Below are 24,553 nucleotides of genomic sequence, written 5' to 3'. Positions count from 1 at the left end.
CTGGTAGGGGACCAAAGCTCCCCGTTTATTCCCATTACAGAGAAAAATAAGTAAAGGGAAGAGCAGCAACATTTCAGTCTTCGCAAGCTTAAGTTTTTACCTCAGACTTGGTAAACAAGTGTTTTGTCTTTGCCTCTACTCGTGGCAGATTGCAAGCTCTGCCAGAGGATTTTCCACAGATGAAATTCCCACGGGCATTTCCGTGAAGAATTAATTGTCCTTATTGCACCACCTCTCACTGCCATGAGGTACTGCCTCCCCTGCACCTCACCTGCCCCCGGCGCAGTCACCCGGCCTTCCCCTCACTGAAGAGGCCCCAGAGCCACCCGCACCCTGCCCCGCAGGTCCTCGGCCTGCATGCACCCCACCCGTGGCCGCCCCCCCTGCCCCCTGGGGACCTGCCCAGCCGGGGTCCCCCCCCGCCGGCCACCCCCCCTCATGCAGCACTGCTGCCCGCTCGCCCCCCGCCCCCCTCCCCCGCTCCGCTTCCCGCCCCGCCCCGGCCGGGCCGGCCCCTCAGGCGCCCGCCCCCGTGCGGCGGGAGCCCAAATCCCGGCGGCCGCCGCCGCTCGCCCCTTTCCTCCCCGCCTCACAGCGCGCACCCACCGACGGCGCCATGGCCGCCCGGCAGCAGCTCGGTAACGCGGGGGCGGCCGCGCCCCGGCAGCCCGTGGTGGCGGCGGTAGCGACGACCGGTCGCGGCCATTGGAGCCGCTGGGGGGTGGCGGGGAGGGGGCGCGGGCTGCCCTCCCGCCGGGCCGCGAGATGGCCGTCGGGCGGGGGGGCCGGGCTGAGGCGTGTTTCCCGGCTGCCGCGCTCTGCTGAACAGGGGGGCGAGCGGGGCCGCCGCTTCCAGCCCGGTAGCTCCCGTGCCCGGAGGGGGCGGGGGGCGTTCTTTCCCTCCGGGCTGGCCGGACCCCGGTGTCGGTCCGTGGCCGTGCGGCTGAGCGGCTTGAGCCCCGGGGCGGGGGGAAGCGGGGAGGGCGGGGGCGGGGAGCGGCGGCGCTGCCCCCCTGCCCCGCCGCCGGGGTCCCGCCTGGGGACTTCGCTGCGGTGGGCAGCGCCTCCCGCCCCACTCACCGCACGTCAGGGAGGATCCATAAGATACGGAGCTTCCCTCTCTTAATCTTCTTGTTTCGTTTCTCTGTTCCACTTCGAAAAACAAAACACTTGCGCTCGCTCTTCCCACCTGTTAGCGCTCCTCAGCGTCTCTGACAAGACCAGCCTGGTGGAATTTGCGAAGAGCCTGAATGCTCTTGGCCTGGGTTTAATTGCCTCGGGAGGAACAGCCAAATCCCTGAGAGATGCTGGCTTGCCTGTCAGGTACAGATGCTTTCCTGTACATCTCCACCAAAAATGCTCGTTTGGGTCCTGAGGTTGCTTAAATTGTTTTCTCTGTTCATGAGCAAAAAATGATGGAAAACTGGTCTCTAAGCAAGTCTTCCAAAAAAAGCCTGCCCTCCAGCAAACATCAGAACCTTCTTGGCCAGAAGTCGGTGGACTGAGGCCAAAGAGTGTTACTGTGCAGGTGGCCACACAGAGGGATGTCAGGCCGTTGTGTTGGACACAGTGCCTTGTCTCCCATAAGACAATTGGTTGCCTTGAAATTCATAATCTGACCCTAGCGCTGCTCTTCACAGCCAGGTAAAAGCTGATCTCTGCCTGGTCCTGGGACAGGACTGATGTGTCAGGAATATCTTGAAGCTCAGTGGAGATCATCTTGGATGATTTTCCCAGCATGATGGCCAACTTTTTCAGATGGAGCCTTTAAGTGTTGTTCATCCACTGTTTGGGAAAGGGCATGTACGTTCACTGGCTGGTTTGGCCCATGATTGCGGGGAAGTTTGTTTTGGTTTCTTTGGCGCTATGATTAAAAGACAGCTCCAACCAAATAAAAATTGTTTGCAGTGCAATGATGAAAAAAATCTCTCAATTATTTGGTAGGACAGTGACTCCTTTTTTGCTTCAGTGAATGCAATGGTAAGGCCCCTGGGACACATCGGCTGGAATATATGCTGCCCCTGGAGCTCCCTGTCCCTGCTGTTACCCAGCACTTGGTCATGTCTCTCCAACTTCTTTGCTTGCCTGTGCTGTCAGTGAAGCCTGAAGCAAAGGATGGTCACATTTCCCCTTCCTTCTCCAGTTCCTTTACCATCATAAACAGTCACAGGGAGTGGTGAAACTGATTAATGTTTTGGCTAAGCTGGGAAGACCACCACTAAGGTATTCCATCTTCTGAGCATGGCCTTTCGTTCTCTCTATAAACCACATTGACTTGGGATTTGCTTATCTGTGTTATTTCAGTGTATTCAAAAAATAACTATACAGATTAGTTAAGTCCGGCCCATGAACTTTTATTTCCCTTTGTGGGAAAAGCAGTCGTTTCCCCTTTGGCATAACGGGGGTTTGTAGTGAATTTATACAATTTTTGGTTTTGGTCACTTATTAGCAGTGTCTTTTTTGTCTTCTGTCAGATGTAGTTTTTGCGGAAGATACAGATCCACATCTTGGGAAGAGTGAGAGAACATTAAGCCAGCACTTTGGCTGTTTCTACTAATGCTTCTGCACCTAGCAGCATTTTGTGAACTAGTTGGCAGATGCCAGTTGTAATAAAAGCAATCGGATCTGTCTTAATGTAGAATGTTTCATCTCCGAACTACTTCCCAGCCCTCTGTTGGAGGGATTAATCAGTCTGTCACTCAGCATAGCTTTTTTCCTAGCAGTTCCTAGCAACACCTTCCACATGTTGTGTTCTTACTGAGATACAAGATACTGAAGTTTAGAGGAATCATGACTGTTTTCTCTCTAAAGTCCTCCTGTCAATAATGGAAAGGTGGCGATTATTTTTTATTTTCTTTTACAGATGGACCAAAAGAAAGCAAAGTTTATTTCCCTCTTTGCTGCCTTCAAAACTCCTAGGTTTTAAATCTCCTTCCAGTAAAACCAATGTTGCCAATAGATCTAAATTACTGTCCTGATGGGAATAATAAACATTCAACCTATAGGTAAAATCAGTATGGCACATTTATTAACATGTTATGTTTTCCTGTTGAGCAGAGATGTTTCGGACCTGACAGGATTCCCTGAAATGTTAGGTGGACGTGTGAAAACCCTTCATCCTGCAGTCCATGCTGGTATGTTTCTGTTAATATATTTTCAGTCTAAAAGAGAAATCTGGGGGCAGTGAGGGTGGGAAGAAGGGGTTGACAGATGTCTTTTTTAAGGGTTGTGTGGAGGAGCTGAGTAATGAGAAAAAATTTGCCCTAGCAGCAGAAGGAGAGGTAAAAAGCACAGAGTGGAGAAGTGCACAGTGGCTGAATTACTTCCTGTGTTGCTACGCTTGCATCTATGCATTAGCAGAGCTTTTCCTCCCTAGGGCTGCATGTAACCGGGCTTCTCTATAAATGCCTTTGCACATTCTTTGCAGAGTCAATTTCAGACCTGTTTAGGCAGAGAACCCCACTGAATTTAACCTGTGGATGAATCTGGTGTGCAGCATAAGGAACATGACAGCATAGTCTTTAGTGGGTGATTTCTGCATGCTCTAATAGTCCCTGGCTCCTCTTCAGCAAGGAAGATGTCTGATAATTGGTCAATCTGCACATTAACCCGTCTGCTTTTTCATGTCCTGTTACTGTGCTTGAGATTTCTCAAATAGAACCTGTTGCAAATCGTACCTGAGGGCTGGAGACAATCTCAGGATTGTGCTGCTGCTTATGCTGTGCCAACCAGTCACGTTTCTCCAAGCTTCTAGACCCAAGCCAGCCACCTGTGCTCAGCTAGAGGCACAGCATCTCTCGCTTCTGCTGTTTCATAGGCTTTGTGTGTTGCTGGCTGATGGGCGGCAGGTGCCCTTTTTCTCTCCATGAACTCCATAACAACAGTTTCAGTGGTTTAAAGGTAGCAACTGAATGCTTATAAAAGTACATTTGTGTGGTTCCTGTTCAGCACTTGGAATGCTTTGGGATTTAGCATTGGGGGGAAAAACCCCACCTATTAGTATGGAATTTGAACAGCCAAAGCGTCAGTACAATGAATTAAAGGTGAAGGCATAAAGTAGGCTGAGGACTCTTGTCTGAACTAGAATCAGAAAGTTTACGATACAAAGTCTCTTAGGAAAAGCACAATCTGAAGGAAGGTGTTGAATTACATTCTTTTTTAATGAAAATGTACTGTTTGTTGCAACTAGGCATCTTGGCTCGCAATATTCCAGAAGATAAAGCTGATATGAACAAACAGGATTTCAGCCTTGTAAGGTAAATGTTGGGGAACATGATGCAATTCATTCAATGTTCAATTCATGTTCAAAATCAAAAATGCACGCTGGAAACCAGTCAGCTCCAGTGAATGGAAGCAGCAGGGATTGTAAAATCTGCAAGCCAGCAGATCTGCACTCTCCTTGCTTTCCTCTGTCAGGAGATACTATGTTTTTAAAAATACAGTTTTTCTGCAGATGCATCTTCATCACTTTTAGTAAGAGAAAACTGCAACAAGAAGGTTACATTGTAGTTTCCACAGGGAACGGAGGTTTTCATTTCCTCTGGTTATCTGGGAATTTTAACACTTTACGTTTAGCCAATGTTGGACCACATTATGCTTCTCGCAAAGTTGAATTCAGTACTTTCGAAGCTGGCACATCTCCCCTCAACTTGGCTCTGGGTGCCTCATCAGATGACAATTCCCGATTTTGAAATACTTGCTTAGTAAATGTACCCTTTGATATTTGCATAATGTTTACTGAGTTTCAACGTGTAAATAAAGAGTAGACATGAAAAGAGGGTCAGGAACATACAGCATTTGTACACACAGAAAACACACAGATAACAGAAGACTTGCCTTCTGAGAGCCATTATGGGACCAAGTGGGCTGCAGCCAGAAATTGTTTATGTGCTAACATGCCAAAAATATTTGTCTTCTGTTAGGATGTATTTACTCAGTACATTCACACAGGGAGGTTTGGGACTGTGTTTAACTGGGTTTAACATCTAACTAGTGATTGTGAGTAACCAATTCTGTGCCAGCGGGTGACTCCTAGTTGAGAAACAAATGGCTGAATCAAACATAGTAAATTGTAGGTATAGCCAGGATGGAGGCAGAGTTTGAATGTAGTGATTGGGCCAGAATTCATCTTAGCTTTTAAAGTTACTTTTAAAAACTGATGTCCGTAGGATGGATGGATTTTCAGGCTGAATTTGAAATCCGGAAATTTAAAGCCACAGGAAATCCTTATAGATGCTCAGCAGTGGTGGCTTTTCAGAGTATGCTGTGTATTAAAGCAGGCTCTGCTGAATTGCAGCAGAGAAGCATGCCTTTACATCAGTGACTTACAGTGCACTTGCATCCAGAGTAATATTTGGATTCGGGTTGTCTTACGTAAAGCAGAAGGAGCTAATCCTCAGCAGGAGTGTCTTTGCATAGTTGCTTAAAATTTACATACCCAAGTCAAGGTAGGAAACCTTGATAAAAGCAATAGCACTGTTAAAGTCCACAGATTCCTGATGGTTTGCAGCAGGTTAGGAGGATGAAAGAATTCGGGGGGGGGGGGGGGGGGGGGGGGAGCGGTAATAGAAGTGGAACAGACAATAAAAGACTTTGTAGGAAATTTAGAGACATAAGGGGTTCTGAAAACTATACTGGAAGCTGATCATCCTTTCTGCTCAAGTTCATCACAGGGTGTGGAAACAAAGGAATATTAAAAGTTGGACACAAGTGTATGCATCACAGCAATTCGCTGCCAATACTGGGCATGCATTGGAATTTGATACCTTCATACATTCAGATGGAGAGAGTAAATTCATTTTCTTGCATTAAAAACATTGTTTGTGAAGGTCAAAACAGATACTTCCTTTCACTGTACTTCATGTGGCACTGGTAGGATGGGACAGGGCAAGTTATTTCATGCTTTCTGGAACACAGACTGCAGCTTCTTCCAGATCAGGTCAAAAAACTAATTCCAGTAATGTCCAGTCTTGAAAGTCAGTTCTACCCCCTGCTTACATGTGCTACAGAGGCTTTATGGGATCCAGGCTGTGCACTCAAGTTTTATATGCTGTTGGTATTTTAAAAGTCCGGCAGATGATACGTAGGTCAGTTTCTGCTCTTGGAAAAGTTGTGGAAAATTAGATTGATTGTACTTTGTTGGCAACGGACCTTGCCCTGAGTGTTTACTCTCTTATGAGAGTTGGTGGATGCCTATTTTCAGTAATGCTGAGAGCCCACTTTGAAATCCTTTGAAATGGCCCAGGTTGTGCACCAAAATCACTGAACATCTAAATACAGCCCCAGGTATTTAAACAAACACTCCCTTTAAACTAACTTTTGTAATTTTGGTTCTGTCTGCTGTAACAGTGTTTAATGCACAGAGTTCAGTTAGATTTCATAATGCATTGTACCATCACTTGGCCTTTGGCTGGACACCGCCGTCTCTTGAGTCTTTTAGAAAAAGAAACCTTAGCTACAGGATTTTGTGTTTGTCCCTGATCTGAGAGACAAGATAGTAAAAACACTTGTGGTATCTTGTGCTTGCCAAGCCCAGCTTGGCATTTTTATTTCTTACTGAATAACCTTGCTTTTCCCCTCAATTCTCAGAGTTGTCGTGTGTAACCTCTACCCCTTTGTGAAGACTGTATCTTCTCCGAATGTAACTGTACAAGAGGCAGTGGAGAAGATTGATATTGGTAAGTTAAAGGGAGAGCAAATCGTTTATCCAGGCAAATGTGATGGTTCTGGTCTCCAAGTGGTCTCAGATCTTTTCTTTTTGTTTGGTGGCCTTGCATACCCATAAAGGAAGTCTGCTAAAGAGCTCAGGAGTTGCAGGGAGCAGGCTGAAACCGTCATTGGGTAAACCTTGCTTTTAAGCAGGCCTACAATTAAAATGGCAAGCGGCTGTTGCACACGCTGTCCAAAAGAAGGAGCCTGATGCACTGTAGAAGGCTGTGGTAGGAAAGTCCAGGTGGAGCATGCTTCCTACTGAAACATGGAGAGCAGATTAAACTTCTTCTGCAGCCTCTGGCAGCGTAATAAAAATAAAAAAACTCATGAGCTTTGGAGAAAAAAGCTGAACCGCTGGAGGTGCTCTGGGGACTGCTGAAAACTTCCCTGCAGGGAAAGGGGTTGGTCTGCATACGTTGCAGAGTAGTTAGGACCTGAGTTTGGAAGCATGGACGCCTGTATTGTCAGCAGTTTTGCTCTTCCTGCTAGTTACTAACCCCCAAAAGGCTTGCCGTTCCTTCACCACAGCATCTCTGCTTGGCAGCTTGTGAACAGTACAGGCACTGTTTTGTGCCATGGGGTTGGATTGGGATTGAATTTTCTTGCAGTAGTTTAGACCAAACGATGCCCAGCAGAGCTCTATATTAAATGTTTTATGGAGTAATACTCGCTCTGCATGTGGCAGTGCCGGCCTCTACTTTTCCTTTGCAACAGCCTAGTATCTTGTATGATTTAAAGTGGTGTAATAGCCGTGCAGAGTCAGATTTAAGGGGGAAGCATGGCATTTTATCTCACACAGAGGACCTTGGCAGGATTCATTAATATTTGCAGAGAGATTTGGGAGCCTCTGTTGTTCAGCAGTGTAGAAATAAATCTTCCAACAGACCCCCTCCCCAGCCAGCGTTGCAGAGGATGGCGCTTAAGCAGTATGTGGAGACAGCCGTCTTAGTTCGGGATGTGGCTGTGCTGCTTGAGGACATTCTTGCCCCAGTTGCTCATTGCAGCACATGACCTGTTTCCTTGCCACTACGGCTTTGCCCGTGTCTGCAAAGGCCAATCAATGTGCACCTTCACCAGTGGGCTGAGATAAACTCACCAGCCTTGTGTGTTTTGAAGAGCACTCTTACAGCCCCTTGGTGGAGACAGAGGGACACGTTCATCTGGCACAAATGATCGATTGGTGCATGTCCCCTCTGGCCTCAGATGCAGCTCTAGATTATGCCATGTCCAGAGGGGAAGTGCTTCATGCCTCCATCCTTCTCTTGCAGGAGGAGTTGCCTTGCTGCGGGCAGCTGCCAAGAACCATGCTCGCGTGACAGTTGTGTGCGACCCTGCAGACTACTCTGCAGTAGCTAAAGAGATGGCAACATCGAAGGACAAAGACACTTCCACGGAAACGAGGCGTCACCTTGCGCTGAAGGTTGGTCATGTTTGCTTGCAGTGAAGGGCTAGGCCAGACTCCTTGCCTTTCATTCAGTCACATCTTTAAACACCAAATCATTTGTAAGTTGGTGTGCATAGGTAAGTTGACAGGTGTCCTCCATTCTGTCCCCAGGCTTTCACCCACACTGCTCAGTATGATGCAGCCATCTCTGACTACTTTAGGAAAGAGTACAGCAAGGGGGTGTCCCAGCTGCCCCTGAGGTATGGCATGAATCCCCACCAGAGTCCTGCGCAGCTCTACACGATGAGACCTAAACTTCCCCTGACAGGTGAGGCCTAGGCTGTGCTGGCCAAAAGAGAGCTCTGGGATAGCTAGGAAAGGAGGTGGTTGGGAAGGGCTGCCCGTTGTCTTTAAAACTGAAATACCGTCTTGTACCTTAGTCCAAGGGATGGTCAGCAGTGCCTTAACAACTACTATAATAAGAGTGGCACTAGCTTTGCAATTAAAGGGTTGAGCTGTGCGAGACAGAAGAGGTGGTCTGCTAACCCCTGCAAGACTTGCAGTAGCTCCACATTCTTCTCTCTTGGTGTAGGATTGTGTGTCCGCACTGAAGACACTTTGAGCAGATTTATGTGGTGCGCTTTCTGCTTGACATAAGATACAGATTTTGCAAAGGAAAACCTTGTCATGCTTTTAAGATGTTTTGCTACTTCCCATTTTCCTTATTTAGTATTTTCCCAATCCTTTTGTGTCATCACTTACTCTGTCTAGAAACCAAGCTGTTCTCTAAGTTTGGATGGGTTTTGTTCTTTAGATTATTTTGAGCAGAGGTGTATTACCTTAGCAGAAGCAACATTCTAGAAAACTAATGGTGGCAGAGGGAAGAGATACTAGTCTTAGAAGAGTTTGGGACAGGTCTGGTGTGTCTGCTGTTTTACAGAGTGTGCCACTCATCATAGCATTGTTGCTGTGAGGGCAAAACCCCTGTTTTGGTGGGAGAGAAAGTCTGGCTACCATTGTTCTTGAGATTGTGTTCAATGTTGGTGAAAACCAGCTCTGCCTTGTGTGCGTGCCTTGTCCTGTTGAATAGACAATGGAGCTTTGAGTTGCAGCATTTCTCAGAGCTCTGGGACCTCTTACAAAGCTTTTCTGTTACTTCACTGGAAGTTCATTTGCTTACAAGTCTGCCTTCCAGTATGGCAACGGAACAACGCTGTGTTCACTTGTCCCGGCCATGGACTATTGTGAAAAAAGTTCTTTTCATCTTGTTTCTTGAAATGCTGATAGTCCTGCTGTGTCAGTACAAGTAGTTCTAGCAGGGCCAGGCCAGAAGGTTTTGAGAGCAGACTTTTAAATAGCCTTTACTCTTGGTGGCATGGATTTCTGATAAAAGGACCAGAATAAGCATTTTTTAAAAGATTTGCCCTGAATTTTGTGTCTGCAAGTGGTTCTGTTGACATCAGTTAGACAACATGTTTGCCTAGTGCAGGAATACTTTGTTGAATCAGAGCCATAGTCACCGCATGAAATTAATTTCCTAGATTTGTAAAGAAATCTGTCTGCTAGGGAGCAGGGATGTGCTTTTTGTGTTCCTCTCTAAGAGCTCTGCCTGTGCACCTTGGTCTAAATTCAGCTGTAGTAGACTCCCTCAGAAAGAGATAAGCTTGTGTTCTAAGTGGCTGCCGGTTGAAGAACTCAAAGAATATAAGGAGGAATGTTGTTGGGGTGGGGTTTTTCTGTTCCTTTTTCACAAGAGGGGAGGTACACGGGGACAGTGTGTGTCTTGCTCCAAAGTCGTATCTGCACCTTCTGGTGGGGAAGAGAATTGTATTTGCATCTCCCGAGTCTCAGGCCTGTGCATTCCTCACAAGTCACTGAAACTTTTCAGAGCACTTAAATGACCCTGGCTCCTCAGTAACTGGTTAACAAGAGCGATTTGTAGTGGTTTTAGTTCTTGGTGGGAGAAATCTCTTCTGCTTGCTCTCCAGATGGAGGAGAGAGGTCTACTCACTTTAACGTGTCTATTTGTGTGCTATGTTTGCAGTGGTGAACGGCTCTCCAGGGTTCATCAACCTGTGCGATGCTCTCAATGCCTGGCAGCTGGTGAAGGAACTCAAGCAGGCATTAGGCATTCCTGCTGCAGCCTCCTTCAAACATGTCAGCCCTGCAGGTAGGGTGCCTCCTTCTAGCCATGCTTTTCTCTTTGACCAGGCTCCCAACTTCTGGCAGGTGCTGTCAGTGGTATGTACGTCTGTGTCCCTTACCCTGGCAGGCTGGGGAGGTCCCAGGGGCAGGGACCAGCACAAAGCTCTGGTTTGAGTGCCCTGGCTTCCATTTCCCACTAGGTGCTGCTGTTGGAATACCTCTCAGCGAAGAGGAGGCGCAAGTCTGCATGGTGCATGACTTCCACAAGACCTTAACACCCTTAGCATCTGCCTATGCACGAAGCAGAGGTGAGAAGCCCAGGAATAAACTGGCATGTCCAAAGAGCTGAGCTTAATTCTCAGCACCTGAGCAGCAATGCTTAGCACTTCACAGGCTCTTCCCTTTGCGCTTGTACTCCTCCTTTGTAGGGTTCTTCCTCCATAAGGAGCTGACTGCCTGTCAAAAATTGTTCTCCAAGTGAGCAGACCTTGTATATTGTTTCAAAGAAAGCAAGCACCGTTTTGGACTCTGTTCCTTGGTGTATATAGAAGGCATGTAGAGATTTTTAACTTTTTTTGAATGTGTGTATACATACACACACGTAAAATCTGTGGGGTTTTGGCTAAAGGATCTGGATAAACAGCTGTGGTGGTAGCACACTCGGACTTCCACTGCAGATGAGGTGCTCAGGAATACTTGAGTAGGAATGTTTCTGCCTGGTATTTGGTGGGTGGCTTTTTAATGCTTTTGTACTGCAGAGCTCACAAAAAAGCTAGAAAAACTAAAAATAAGTAAATAAAAATAGCATCCTCTCTTTAGCCAAGATACTTCACTAATTTTTTCATTTTCCATGGCATTCCTAGAAAACTTGCACAGAGTATAACAAAGCACATTTACTGGCTTGGGTTCATTTTTCACCATTTTAAAGATGACCTTTGAATATTGCCCTCAGAAAGCCATTGCATGATTAGTAGAATAGTAAACCTTTAGAATGGCAGGGACTGAAAAACTGACCTTGCTTAGTTAGTAGTAGAGTATCTGTGGTAGGAGTTGTGTTTGCCTTAGCTATGCCATTAAATATAGAGACTATTCTAAAAAATTTGAAATTGCTTTTAGCTATATTTCTTGATGTGGTTTCTTGCGGGGGAAAAAAACAGCTGGGAGCATAGGCATCTAAAAGCTTTCCTCTTTTTTCCACCTGCTTCCCATCCAAAATTTTTCTGTATGATCCTTGCCTCTCCTTGCCCTCTTGCCACCATGGCTACAGCAGAGCTGCTGGCAGTAATGGAGGTAGTCATTAGAGAGTTAGAGCTTTGACAAATGGAGTGAAGAAGGAAGAATATCTGAACTATGGGAATATTTAAAGGTGCATGTCTTTGAGGTAGGATTTTTGATCCTTGTTGTTCTTACATGATTTTCCTTTGCTGTGGGATTAAATTATTAGCTCTTACGGAAATTCACTGGATTGTAGGAGCAAAGACTTTTCTTTGTATGATGCTATAGTTTGATAAGTTACAAAAAATATGATTTTGTAGGTGCTGATCGAATGTCGTCTTTTGGTGACTTCATTGCCCTGTCTGATACCTGTGATGTGGCTACTGCCAAGATTATTTCCAGAGAGGTTAGTTAAACAGCAGTAAATCACTGGAGTGTAAAAAGGAGAATCACACTAGATGGAGTCATTGGTTTGTAATAGCTATTCTGTTAGAATTTGGCCTGTTTCTCACAGGCTATTTATTGGTCCATTTGTGTAATTTGGTATCCAGACTGCAGAACTTACACCTGTCTTTGATGTGTTTTTCTTCGTATCAGTTAAAATCTGGCTGTGTGTTAGAGCCTGTGAAATAGCAGTGCTTGAAATGCTGTTTTCCAAGAGGTGATTGCAAACCTCTGCCTCGAGTAGGCCTCTGGAAATGAACCCTGATTACACTGTTGCAAGTATCTGGTTGAACAGAGAACTGGAGAGCTGATGGCCAGCCTCTAGCCCAAGGCAGCAATGTGGATGTGGATTTGCTACCTGCAATTGATGCAGGTTTTGTGTAGGCTCAGCCATTTTCCAGGCTGCATTTTTTTGGCTTTGTTGGATTCAGCGTTAACTCCATAGCTGAGTGCATTGCGCAAGTCGCTGGTTTAAATACAGAGTTAAACAACTGGGAGTTAATGTTCGCCAGACAGATTCATCCCAATATATTTTTGCTTACAATTTTTTTGAGACAGGGAAGGCACAATGCAAAGGGCTGTCTTGTACCTTGGTGACTCTTTTTCAAACAAAAGAGCATGTTTGACTGTCTTGAGGATAATGTTTGGTATACTGTTACTTAAAAACAAATAAAAAAACCCCAACACCACACTGTAGGATAAGAATGTATATCACTTCATGGCATTGATGAATGTAAAATCTTTCTTCTCAGTTTCAGTGCTGTTAACAGCTCTTTTGCCAATATTTTTGTCTCATCAGGACTGTCACTGTTGGAATAAGGATTTTTTCCTTTTTTATTTTAAGCCATGTTTACTGTTAGGGCTGAGAAATGGGGATGTTGTGCATGAGCTGTTTCCCCCTGTAAGGGGTTAGTAGTTATCAGTTCCATTCTGCTTAAAATGATAGAGGAGTGGGTTTTTTTTACTATTTTAGTCTTGCCAAGAGATTACTGCTCTGCTGTTTCCTGTTTCCAGAACAGAAACAGATTTTGTAATTGGTGCCTTTGGTATTGAATGGTAGACCTCAAGAGGTGTGCCTTCAGTACCTCTCTGGAAATGGCAGGTGGAGCTTTCAGTATTAACCTCTCTTTTAGATGACGTGGAGGCTGAAATCTCTGTGTTGCAGGTGTCTGATGGTGTGGTAGCTCCGGGATATGAGGAAGAAGCTCTCAAAATCCTTGCCAAAAAGAAGAATGGTGGTTACTGTGTCCTCCAGGTTTGTACTCCTGCTCCTCTATAGCCCTCTGCTGCTCTTCCCATATCTGCTTTTCACAGATGTTGGTGTCCATATAGCTGGGGGGCTGATCCATGGATGTATGTGGATATGTTTCCTCTGGGTCTTTGGGGTTTCCTGTATGAGCAGGAATTCCACCAGCAGTGGTCACATTTAGCCTGTAGTCCTGAAGGGGAGTATTTTTATAATGCCTTCCTTGGCTTTCAAAGTAATGTGGATTTAAAGTAATTAAATCTATGAACCAGCAAGAGTACTTCAAATAAGCAGAATTTCTGTGCTGTTTCCATTCTTTGCCAACTTTCCTCTCACTTTTGCTCTTTTGCTGAATTTGTTTCCTCCCTGGATTCTTTATATCTAAGATGGTATGTGAGTCTTGGCAGTGAGAAGCACGTGCAGTGTATATCAACTGAGGGAAGGTTTGTCTGGGCATGTGGTGTTTGTAGGGCAGGCTTTAGTACAGTCCGTGATGAAGATAGCAGTACAGACAGAGTTTGGACCTGGGTTGATGCGCCTTTACATATTGCAACCAGGATGCTTGTCAAGGAATATCGATATGGTCAAGTCAGTATCAGGTTGCCTTCTTAGTTCCTGCAGTGGTTGTTGGGACTTCAAAAATCATCCAGTTCTGGTGAACATGACTAACAGATTACAGAATGCTGTCAGAGCAGCCAAACGCATCCTATTTCTGCCTGACTCAGACAAATGAGCAGAGACCTTCACTATAACATTACAAAAAGAAAATCCAAGGCTTAGGCTGAAGTAGCAGTGTTATAGTAACAGGGAAGCTGCAGAAGATGTCTCAGAACCTTCAAGCAAGAAGGAATGAAATTGCAGACAGCCTTGGCAGCCGATTACCTCCTGAATTCAATTAGCTTTGCAAGGATGAGGTCATATTGGTTAAGCCTATATCTTCAGGGCCTGTGTGCAGAGGGATGCTAAGGGAAGTTGATGTGAACAAATTTAAATGGATTAGGGAAACCACATAAAGCATATGCATGCTCCTATTTTAGAGCTGCTGGCCTTAATTCGGTTTACTTCATGTCTCGATAACCTGAACTGGGGCTACCAATATTCTAAATAAGTCCATGCATGGGTAGATCCGGATAGTTTAACATTTCCATTTAACTTTGTCCCTTACGCTGGTGTAAATTAACTGTGCTGCATGCTTGTTTGGAGATGTGCCCCAAGAGAGTGCATCTCTGGAAATAATCGCATTTGCTGTTCTCCTTAATGTCAAAGAGGGTTGGGAGTTGTACCTTGAGGCACGTGTGAAGCAGCTCAAAATATTTCTGCCTTCCTGCGGAAGGCTGGAAGACTCTCTTTGTGTGAATTCCTCTCCCCACCCCACCCCCCTTCTGTGAAAGACTGGAAGGCTTTGTATATACGTTTTTGTGACTCGCAACATGGACATTTGTATATGTCTGTATTGAGTTACCTCTCTTTACCCTGTAAATGTCACTTTCTGCTGTTGAGACCTTTGTTGCTCTAGTTAGTTCTGATTACTTCTGATGATTTAAGGTTGCTTTCTATCAACAGTTTGCATCTTTTGGATTCCTTAGATAATGTTTTTTAACCTAAGCTATTACTGGGCATTGGCTTTGAATTGCTTTAAAGAGTGTTTTATTGGCCTATCCTTGGGCTTTTAGATGGATCCCCATTATGAGCCAGACGACAATGAGATTCGAACCCTCTATGGATTGCATCTCATGCAGAAGAGGAACAATGCAGTCATCGACGGGTCATTGTTCAAGAACATCGTTACAAAGAATAAAAATGTAAGCATCGGAAGATAAATGAGCTTAAAGACTGGTGGAATTAACTGGTGTGCTTTCATCAAGGAAGTCATCACTGTTCCATTTTAAGAGCTCTTAAAATATTTTAATGAGATTTAACTGGCTTTTAACAAAACAATGCGGCAAGCTTTCTGGACCAAGTGTACTTGGGTAAATCAGGGTAGTTTGGCTTTGTTTTGATTCCTTGTATAAATAAGAGGAGCTAGACCTTGACTTTTATCTCCAACTTCCAAAATATTTGTGTTTCTTATAAATAAGAAGCTACTGTGTGTAATTTCTTCTGGTGAGACAGCCATATGCTAAGGATCCATTGTGATCTCATTCTGACTCACTGTTTAATTCTCCCTTTTGTGTACAGTATGTTGTATAAACTCTGGCCTTGCTGATATTGCTCATCATTTAGAGTTTACATCAGCAGAAAGCTATCAGTTATTTCTTTGTCTCTGAACTTGTTCTCATTAAAAAAGATGTTGATGAGCGTGTGATTAGTCACAGGCTCAGGAGTAAATCAGACATTGAGGTAATAAAAATCATGTTAATAAATTAGTAATGGAAAGGACTTAAAAACAATACTTAATGCAGATATTGGGAGCTAGTGTTGTTGTGGTCCTGTGTGTACTTAAGCGTGGGTTCAGCTTTTCGTCTATGAGCACATCTGATGACAGTGAGCAAAGAGAAGAAGCATTTGCAGGTGTAGGGCCAGTGATAAAGCCCTCTTGACCTTGTAAGATTGAGTCTTATCGCTGCAAGCTATGAGATGAGCTGCCAAACCAATCATTTACAGTTTTTAATCTCAACAAAATTTGCTGGAACTGAACAAACCAGGATATTTTTAGTTATCTTGTTTCCTCTGTCTATTGTGCTGTATTTGTGAGGTGGCTGTGGGCGTTTGCAGGTCACTAGCCAGTTGGCTAGTCATGGTTGGTAGGATGGGCTGTTGACAATGGTGTTTTGTTTCAGCTGCCTGAGTCTGCTGTCCGAGACCTGATTGTTGCCAGCATCGCTGTCAAATACACCCAGTCCAATTCGGTTTGCTACGCCAAGGATGGGCAGGTAACCAAATCGGGCAGCTCTGTGGAGTGTGCTTTCACAGCCAAGCTGGGTCAGAGAGTGCTTTTGCCAGGCCTGAGTTTTAAAATCACTTAGCGTACAGGAAGCTATTAAACAGGTACAGATGAACTGTCCTAGACAGTGTCATGCAGAACAGTAGCTAAACATTTGTTTCTCAAGAGGCTGCTTCAAAACCTCACTGTTATTTCTTCATGGTAATGACAGGGCCGGCTCTTTCAATTATAGGGTTAGAAAAGCTCTTACATGCTTCTGCAAGTTTGCCCTTGAGTAGTTTCTTTCTAACTAATCTGTTCCTTTTTATCATTTTTTGAGGTCATGTGCATATGCTGTAGTTGGTACAGAGCCTTAGGAAATGACAGTGGTTTTCACAGCTGGATTCTGACTGTCCAAATGATTCTTAGTTTTTACATAAGAAAGATGGGCTGTGCTTTCTTTTTTTCCCCTCTGGGGCATTAGAAATCTTCTGTTCTCCCTGATACATTTTTTTTTTTTTGTTAAGCTTATGATGGGTGTTGGGATTTATAGGGGCATTATCAAATAACCAGTTGAGAGATGAATCTTGAATTTTAAAAAAATCCTTTCTTTCCATGTTATTACTAGGTGTTCAGCTTAAATCAGTTATCCGAACGTTGTTGTAAATGTATTAAAAACTGGTTTTGCCCAGCAGCTCGTTCTCATAATGCTGTTGTTTAGCTGGTTCTCTGCTCTCTGAGGTAACTTTTGCATAGGCATGGATTATTTAAAAAAAATACAGAAGAAAAAGACAAAGAATGTTTTTGATCTTGAGCTTCAGTACATCATAAATCAGAAAAATGGATCAAACAGTGTACCCTACAGGCACAGACTGTGAATGAACTGCAGTGCTGCCCTTTTTGCATTGGTACTCATCAGCATTGGTCGGATTGTTGTTACAGCCTGGAAACATTGCAGCACTGTCTCGCAGTACTTTCTGGCGTCCCGTGCTGTATGGTTCTTAAAAACATGTCTCTGGAGATGTGGCATTTTTCTTTTATTCAGATTTGGGGGGGGGGGGTTTCTTGTTTTTAAATGGTTCTCTGTACTCAAGAGTGTTAGTTCTTATAGCCCCAGAACAAAGGTGTCACTATCTTTGCTCCTTTTCCCTCCTTGCAGCAGCAATTTCCCTAGTGCTTTTGCAAGTCTGGACTTAATGTGGTGCTGCAGATGTTTCTGAAATGTGTGTGGTAATGCATGTACCATATGGAAGGGAGAAGAAGGGATAAGGGAGGAGTGAAAAGCAATGTGGGCTGGCAGGGTTTTAACTAGCTAGGCTTCAGTGATGTTTTGCATATTTGCAGACCTCTATTTTAATCAAATACAAATGTGCATTGTCTTGGTTTGTTGTATATGTGACAGAGGGCCAGGATCAGAGGTCTGTGTACTGCACTAAGAAAAACCTGACTTTTTTAACAGGTCAGCCAGTCATTACTATCACTTACTCGGGGAGGTGGTGAGTCTGTGTTGGGGTTTTCAAATCAAAGCTTAATGTCTTAAGAGACACATTACAGTCCACATGCAGAAACAGCAGAGTGATGTGCTGTAGGTAATGATGGAGGAGCTTGGATAGGAGCTGCCTTCTGGTTTTAAAATCTCTAGAAGCTTCCTGAGATTGTGAAGTATTTGAGACCTTTGTTTTTTTAAGGTACAGATGGGGAAAGAAATAAGGTCCACTGAAAACCAGTCTTACTAAGAAAGTGGTTAGCTTAGATACCTCTTGGTGATGCTGTGCAGAGCTAACTGCTGGTCGTATCTTCTACCAAAACAGAGTATCGGATGTATGCAGGAATACTTGGGTGCAAACCAAAGAATAGCACCAAGAACCAGGGATAGAAAGTAACTTCCAGATTGTGGGGGTTTTTTTAGTGTTTATTTTAGATGGTTTTACATGAGCCAAGCCTGGGAAGCCCAGCTTTCTTTGGGTTCTATTGGTTTTTGTTTTCCAGGGGTTATTTTAGCCTCACAGCATCTCCATTTCTTAGGAAAACTCCTGTGTATCACAGTCCAGAGTGTTTTTGACAGCTTGGCTCTGTTGGATTCATGAGTGGATCAGTCACTCCAGCAAGGTCTAGTGGCTGTGTTAAGAAGTTCTAGGAAAGCATAGAGAGTGAGGAAGCGTTTATGTCCTTGAGTGTCACTTAATTTGCAGGAAGCCAGCTGCCACTAATTGCAATAAACACTTTCACTTGTTTTGTCTGACTTTCATAACCAGCAAAGCCAGTCTGTAACATGTTGATTTACACTTTCTTTAATGATTTAATGGTACCACCATGTTTTAAATTAGCCATTTACAATTATTCTCTTTCTTAATTCTCTGTACAGTAGGATAAAAAAAACCTGTTGATTTACCTTAGTTTTCCACTGATGGTACAGACATTTGTCAGTAACTTCATTGTTTGTCTTCCCAATGGTGAAGTCCTTTATTTGATTTTTAGAATTCCAAATGTATTTAGGGCTTTTGCTTTCACTCACTCTTCAGGGTAAATCTGAGTAAATACAGGCCAGTCTGGACAATTTTGCAAGGATCCTTTGGGCATTATCCATCTCATCCACTCTGTGCTTTTGCACAGTATTCCAGATATGGAGCATGTTTGGCTCTCCTGTGGGCCTAAGTGTTTTGGTCAAGCAGTTCTCAGTTTTCACCCAGGCTTTTATAAAGTGATTTTTCTGCTCGCCCTGTATCGCTGTCTCCTTTTACTCCTCACACTTAATAGGCTCTGCTTAAGCACTTTTTGTTTCCCAGGAGATTAAGCTCTGAAAAAAAATATAATTATTTTTTTTGTAGAAAATAGAAGGGGAAGGATTCCTTTGTGGAGTATTTTGAAGTTTCAGCTGTGTTTTTGCATGGGGGGAAGCCAGCATTTGAGAAGGGGAGAGATGGGATGTAGAAAGAAGGATTTTCACATTAAGTGAAAAAAGTGGAGAACAGGTACATTGAGACAGGCCAGTGTGAAGAGACATTCAGGTACAAGTCTATCATTTGCATTAAACAGAAGCTTAACCTTCTGATTTTTCTTTAGACCAGAAATTCCAGGCTAGACCAAAGAAGTCTACCCCAGCAGTGTTGCATCAAAATACATTTTTCTACACAAAAGGTTTTAATTTTCCCTGGATCAGTATGTTCCAGGGAAGTGCATCTTACCAGCATGTTCTTCCCCAGCTGTAACTGTGCACTTCCTTCTAGAACAACGTGGGCTTATCAGAAGGAGGCACAGAGAAGAAGCTTTTATATTCTTTTTGCCTGTTAAGCTGTTGTAAAAAGTTCCATGTGTTGCAGATAATACCTCTGTAGATTTGGGGTTGCCTATGAAGAGTTTACAGGATAAATCACTTTAACTGAAGTACAAAGTTCCTGCTATTTTGGAGTTGTTGAATATAAGCTGAAGTTCACTTTATGCATTTTTTGACAAAATTTGGATTGCAAAAAATGTCAAGTATTTTGAGTAGCTCCTAGAGAAAAGGAGAATGGCTTTTTTGAGGAGAGTGCTTGGGTGCTGACAGGTAGGAGAGCTTTATTTCTCATGTGTGCCCAGGAAGGAGCTGTGTGTGTTTGGGGCTGCATTGGTCTGGAGATGTTTTCTCCAGTGCCATTGCCCTTGCTGGCTGAAGACCAGGGCTTCCGTTACAGGAGTGCAAGGCCACAGCTCACAAGTATGTGGTGAGGATGGGGCACGTTCTGGCTGGAGAGGGTGCAGGACTCCACATTTTTTTAGAAACTTGGGGATGGTTCATGGTATTTTGGCCCCTGCTGCCAGCAGTCTGTCCAGTACTCTCCACCACCTGCATCCCCAGCTAGAAATTTCTGCCTTAGCCTGGCCTGGCTTGCTAGGCTCACTCTTTAAGGGCTGAGTGACGGTTAATGGTGTGCACTGCATGACAACTCTAAGCCCTCTCCTTTGTCCAGGGAGAGCAGATAAAACTCTCTGGAAGAGATGATATATCTATGTGCAGCTGTTGTTGAGTTCCCTTGAGATGCAGAGTCCCCTGCAAGCCTGAAGGTTAAACAGGTTGATGTGATAGCAAGAGGCTGGACATCAGGAGTGTTTGTGGGGGAGGTGGGGAGGTGTCAATAAGCTGTAAGAAACTGTACATCTATTAAGTATTTATGATAATACTAATATCCTTGGGTTTATGAAGCACTGATGACTTCAGTTATAGCTGAGCAGATGATATTAGATAGCAGCCCAAATCTTTCATTTGCTCCTGGGGGGAATGGTATCCAGCAGCAAGTTTTATGGTTCTGGTAAGAGGTGAAGTCACCGTGTCTTGATGAATGAGAAGACAAATGATTCATTCCTTTGAGGGCAGCCTTTGACTTATAGCTTTACCATCTGTTTCAGTCTGAGCTGGAAACTGTGAGGCATTGGCCAGAACCACTAGCCTCCACACAGTGTCCCAGGAGCAGTCCCCCATGCAAACGGTCTGGTGAACCGTTCAGCTGTGGCTTCATAGGAGGAGGAAATTACGGGAGAGAGACTTGTTTTCTGTCAGATCTCTGGTTTGAAATGGCAGGGGCTCTCTCTGGAAAGCAGGGCTCACAGCTCTGAAAACCATGGAGAGAAGTTACCAGCCTGAGCTTGACAGCTGTGGTGGCTAGGTCTGGTCTTTGTGTGCCTGGCGTATTGTCATGGCAGAGGCAAAGCTGAGGGACAGCAGACAGTCTGGAGCCCGGGAGACCTCAGCTCAGTCCCTTCTACTTGCCAGTTGTGACTGCAGGCAGACCGTATCTGTAGGGGTTGTTCTGCCAGTGTCTGGTAACCAAGATGTCTCCAGCCACATTCAGTTTTTAGTGGTGTCAGCACCAAAGAGTTGCCTTTGTCTCCAGCCCAGAGGGGTGCGAGAGCTTGTCTGCGTTGTGCATTGAACTGTGACAAATAGCTTGCAGAGTTACCTAACCACCAGGCTCCAAGTGGAGTCTCTACCTATTTTAATCTGAATGTGTAGTGTAATAGTGTACCTGAAAAAAATGCACAGAGGTTGAATGTGTCTGATGGGACCTCCAAAGAAAGTAGTCAGCTAAAAGCAAATGGACACTGCACACATACAGTATTTTCTTGAGGGAAAAATCACCTTTTGGATTTTGCCTCTGGAAGCACTTGGTCTGTTTGATATCAAGCACAAGTGCTATTTAATAAGGTTAGCAGCTGCTATTTTAAAAATCCTGGACTCTGGCAGGTGGCAGAGTAGGAAATGTGTTGGTAGCTCCAGGGCCTTGACAATTCATGTGATGTAACAGTCCTGCTGGGCAGCCTTCCTGATGGAGCAGTGGATTTACTTTCTTATCAGCCCTGACAGACAAATGGCCTTGTAATCCACCACATACCATTGCTGATCTGTTTAAGCCGTGTATGCCTGGCCCACCAGGAAAGATGATGGTATTTAGGTGACCTGGGCTCAGACATTAATCCTGTAGCTGAAGTGCCCTTTTCAAGAACAGGTAGGCAGCTTACCATCTCCTGGCAGTCATATTTGTTTCTACAACCAACAGGATTTTGCTTCGCCTTAAGGCCGTAATTGTATCACTCTCCCAAGGTTAACAGTTTGACTCTCGTGGCTGGGGCTCTGTTACGTAGAAGGATGAAAGAACATAGTGTCCTCGGAGTGACTCAGCTCAGCAGAGCTGTTGAAGTTAGCAGTGCAGAGCGCTGGCCCTTTCTGGCCCTTTAACCAATTTACAGGATTGGGGATGCAGGTATTTTCAAAATTTCCCTCGCTAATTAGCTTTTTCTCTGCATCCGTGAGAAGCAGGTAATTTGTGGGAGGTCTTTCCTAATTGCTTGGCTGGAATGCAGCTCTGTGGTCTCTGCAGCAGGGTATGATTGTGCTTTGTATCTGTATTGTTCAGGTCATAGGTATTGGAGCCGGCCAGCAATCCCGGATCCACTGCACGCGTCTGGCTGGTGACAAGGCAAACAACTGGTGGCTCCGGCACCACCCACGTGTGCTCTCCATGAAGTTCAAAGCAGGTGTGAAGAGAGCAGAGATCTCCAACGCTATTGATCAGTATGTCACTGGGACCATTGGTGAGGTAAGGGGTGGTGAATCCAGCTTCTGTGAACCAAAGTGCTTAAGTCTGGCTTGAGTTTCATGCATGAGTATCAGTAATGGATGATCTCAAAGAGCTGGGGGATCAAGTGGCCAGGCTGGCCCAGGATGGTGACTTCCCCAAGGTCATTTAATGGCCCAGTGGCAGAGCGTCCTGATTTGCCCCTCTGATACTGCACCCACCGCTCCAGGTGCTGGAACCTGCCCTGCACTTCGGTGTGCAGCTTGGTTTCATCTGGTAGCTCCCCCCAGCAGTAAGGAAGGGCTAAAGCTGCAGTTAATGTTTCAACTCACTGCTCTGTCAGGGCAGCTGTCCTTCCCTTCTCACATGGTGCTGTTTGCTTGTGTGGCATTTCGGAATCTCAGAATCCCTCTGACCTCCCCATTACAGGCAGTAGCGAGACAAGAAAATAGTATGTCCTTTTTAAGTATCCTTAAGTAAGAAAGTCAAGAGCTGGACTGGGGACCTTGTGAATCATCTCTGTGAGCGGCTGCTTGTTTAAGGGGGTAAGAACTGGAGCGGTTGCTGTTTCAGAACGTGAATCATAAATGAAGCTGCTGTTTGTCATGTGTTAAGTTGTCTACCAGATGCTGTTTCTGTGTGCTGGCATTTACACAGAGCAGCATGCTGCAGGCAGGCCAAGCAGAGCATCCTGGAATTAAAAGGCAGGCAGAAGGAATATCTTGAACCCCCTGAGGTGAGGAGGGGGAAGGAAAGGAGTTAAAAGGATGCAAAAAGAGCTGATGGTGGTAATGTGTTCCCACCGCCACTTGGGATTTTAAAATCCCTGGTATGAAGTTCCCAGCAGCAGAGCTGTGGGAGCAGAACGCACAGCTGAGCTGGATGTCAGAGGGATGCCATCACTCATCCTGCTGTGCCCTGGCAGGGGTTGCCAGGAGCCCCGTGCTTTGGGGCTGAGCTGGCTTTTTGTTCTCGCAGGATGACGACCTGGTGAAATGGCAGGCGATGTTTGAAGAGGTGCCCGCACAATTAACAGCAGTGGAGAAGAAGCAGTGGATTGCCAAGCTGGCCGCTGTCTCCCTCAGCTCCGACGCATTCTTCCCTTTCAGGGATAATGTCGACAGAGCTAAAAGGGTAAGGTCATGGCAGGGCCAGGATGTCAGGGTGACTCTGAAGAAATGTCTGTGCAGCCCTGAGCTTTTTGTTTTCATTTTGTGCGGACTGCTGGGGAATGTCTCTGCTCTGCATGGCTGGCTAGAATAGCGCATCCTGGGAAGGATGTTTCTCATGGTTACTAGTCTCACGTGGACGGTAATTATCCAGCCATTGCTCAGTTTGTTGATTTGGGATGAATAGAGGATTAAAGTTTATTAAACCATTGACGAATATCAAGACGAGGCCTATTGCTTCCAGAGGAACCATTTTACTTTTATTTCTGAGCTGTGGAGAGAACTGACTGCTCATATGAGGAACTCCCCTGTGAAAGGCTTTGAGCAGTGGAAGCCTCAGTTTGTTTAGCGATTAGTGTCGTGGGATGTGTATGAAGGACTGGGGCTGCCGGCTCCTTTTCAGGGGGATTTTGCTTTTCCATCCCCTAATCCTCCTACTTTATCTCTGTCTTTGTTCAGAGCGGAGTACAGTTCATCGCTGCCCCATCTGGCTCGGCTGCCGACGAGGTTGTGATTGAAGCTTGCAATGAGCTGGGGATAACTCTCATTCACACCAATCTTCGGCTGTTTCATCACTGAGTTTGCTGTGGACTGTTATGGTCCCTCTTTGGTCACAGTCTCACCAGCAGCAGTGATTGCAGTATCAGCAGCTTTTAATTGGGAGGCACCTGCAGTCTGAGCTTAGCAAGTGTTTGTAGGATCTGTAAATGAGGTTTTTCCCTGTGTTAACAGAGAATGAAAGCACAAGAAGTTGGCCTCCGATGTAGAAAATGTTTCTTTTGCAAATAAACATACGGTTCTTAGCCATGTGGAGCCTGTAGTCTGTGTTGTCCAAATACAGTGTCCTCAGGAAAAAAGGTTTATATTTGAGGTAAATTTTATGGTCTAGACTTTACTAATTCGGTAGAAGGCCTATGGAATGGTATGAAAGCCTGGCTTATGCCCAACTTCTTAATGAACTGATAAAAATCTGTGTTGTAAACTGAACTAAGCTGCTTTTTCTTGGAGTCAAGCAGGTAGGTTTCTCCAGGCGCTTCTAATCCATTATCCTTTTCTCTGTGAGGAGAGAGGAGCAGGTCCTTTGTGCAAGGCAACCTTGGGGTTTGGTGTTCAGAGTCCTGCTTTGGGCTGGGAAGCAGTGTCGGATTGCTTTCTCCAAGGTAAAAGACTCATTCCTGCGAGTTTGACATGCTTGTTCTCATACCGGGGAGTTCCATCCAGAGTTCACAGGCAGGCATCTGGGAAGCATCTTGCCTGAAGCCACTTCCCTTCTCCATTGTGCACAATTTGCATTAAGCAGATTTGAACTCTGATTAGAAAAACAAA

At 45.0% G+C, this 24,553-nt stretch overlaps 1 protein-coding gene across 1 annotated transcript; it reads left to right on the top strand.

The window, feature by feature from the left end:
* Window positions 1-510: 510 nt before the first annotated feature.
* Window positions 511-24,034, top strand: ATIC (5-aminoimidazole-4-carboxamide ribonucleotide formyltransferase/IMP cyclohydrolase). The gene is made up of 16 exons (XM_055813041.1): window positions 511-638; window positions 1,197-1,323; window positions 3,058-3,134; window positions 4,190-4,256; window positions 6,589-6,677; window positions 7,980-8,131; window positions 8,267-8,423; window positions 10,140-10,265; window positions 10,441-10,548; window positions 11,776-11,861; window positions 13,065-13,154; window positions 14,819-14,947; window positions 15,926-16,018; window positions 21,897-22,079; window positions 23,037-23,192; window positions 23,687-24,034. Exons 1-16 carry the CDS (start codon window positions 617-619, stop codon window positions 23,804-23,806), a joined length of 1,782 nt encoding a protein of 593 aa, XP_055669016.1. The 5' UTR covers window positions 511-616; the 3' UTR covers window positions 23,807-24,034.
* The last annotated feature ends 519 nt before the right edge of the window (window positions 24,035-24,553 follow it).

This window comes from Falco peregrinus, chromosome 8, assembly GCF_023634155.1.
Source record: "Falco peregrinus isolate bFalPer1 chromosome 8, bFalPer1.pri, whole genome shotgun sequence".
Lineage (NCBI taxonomy): Eukaryota > Metazoa > Chordata > Aves > Falconiformes > Falconidae > Falco > Falco peregrinus.
Note: the sequence above shows the minus strand (reverse complement) of the source record. Positions and strands in the feature narration are given on the sequence as shown.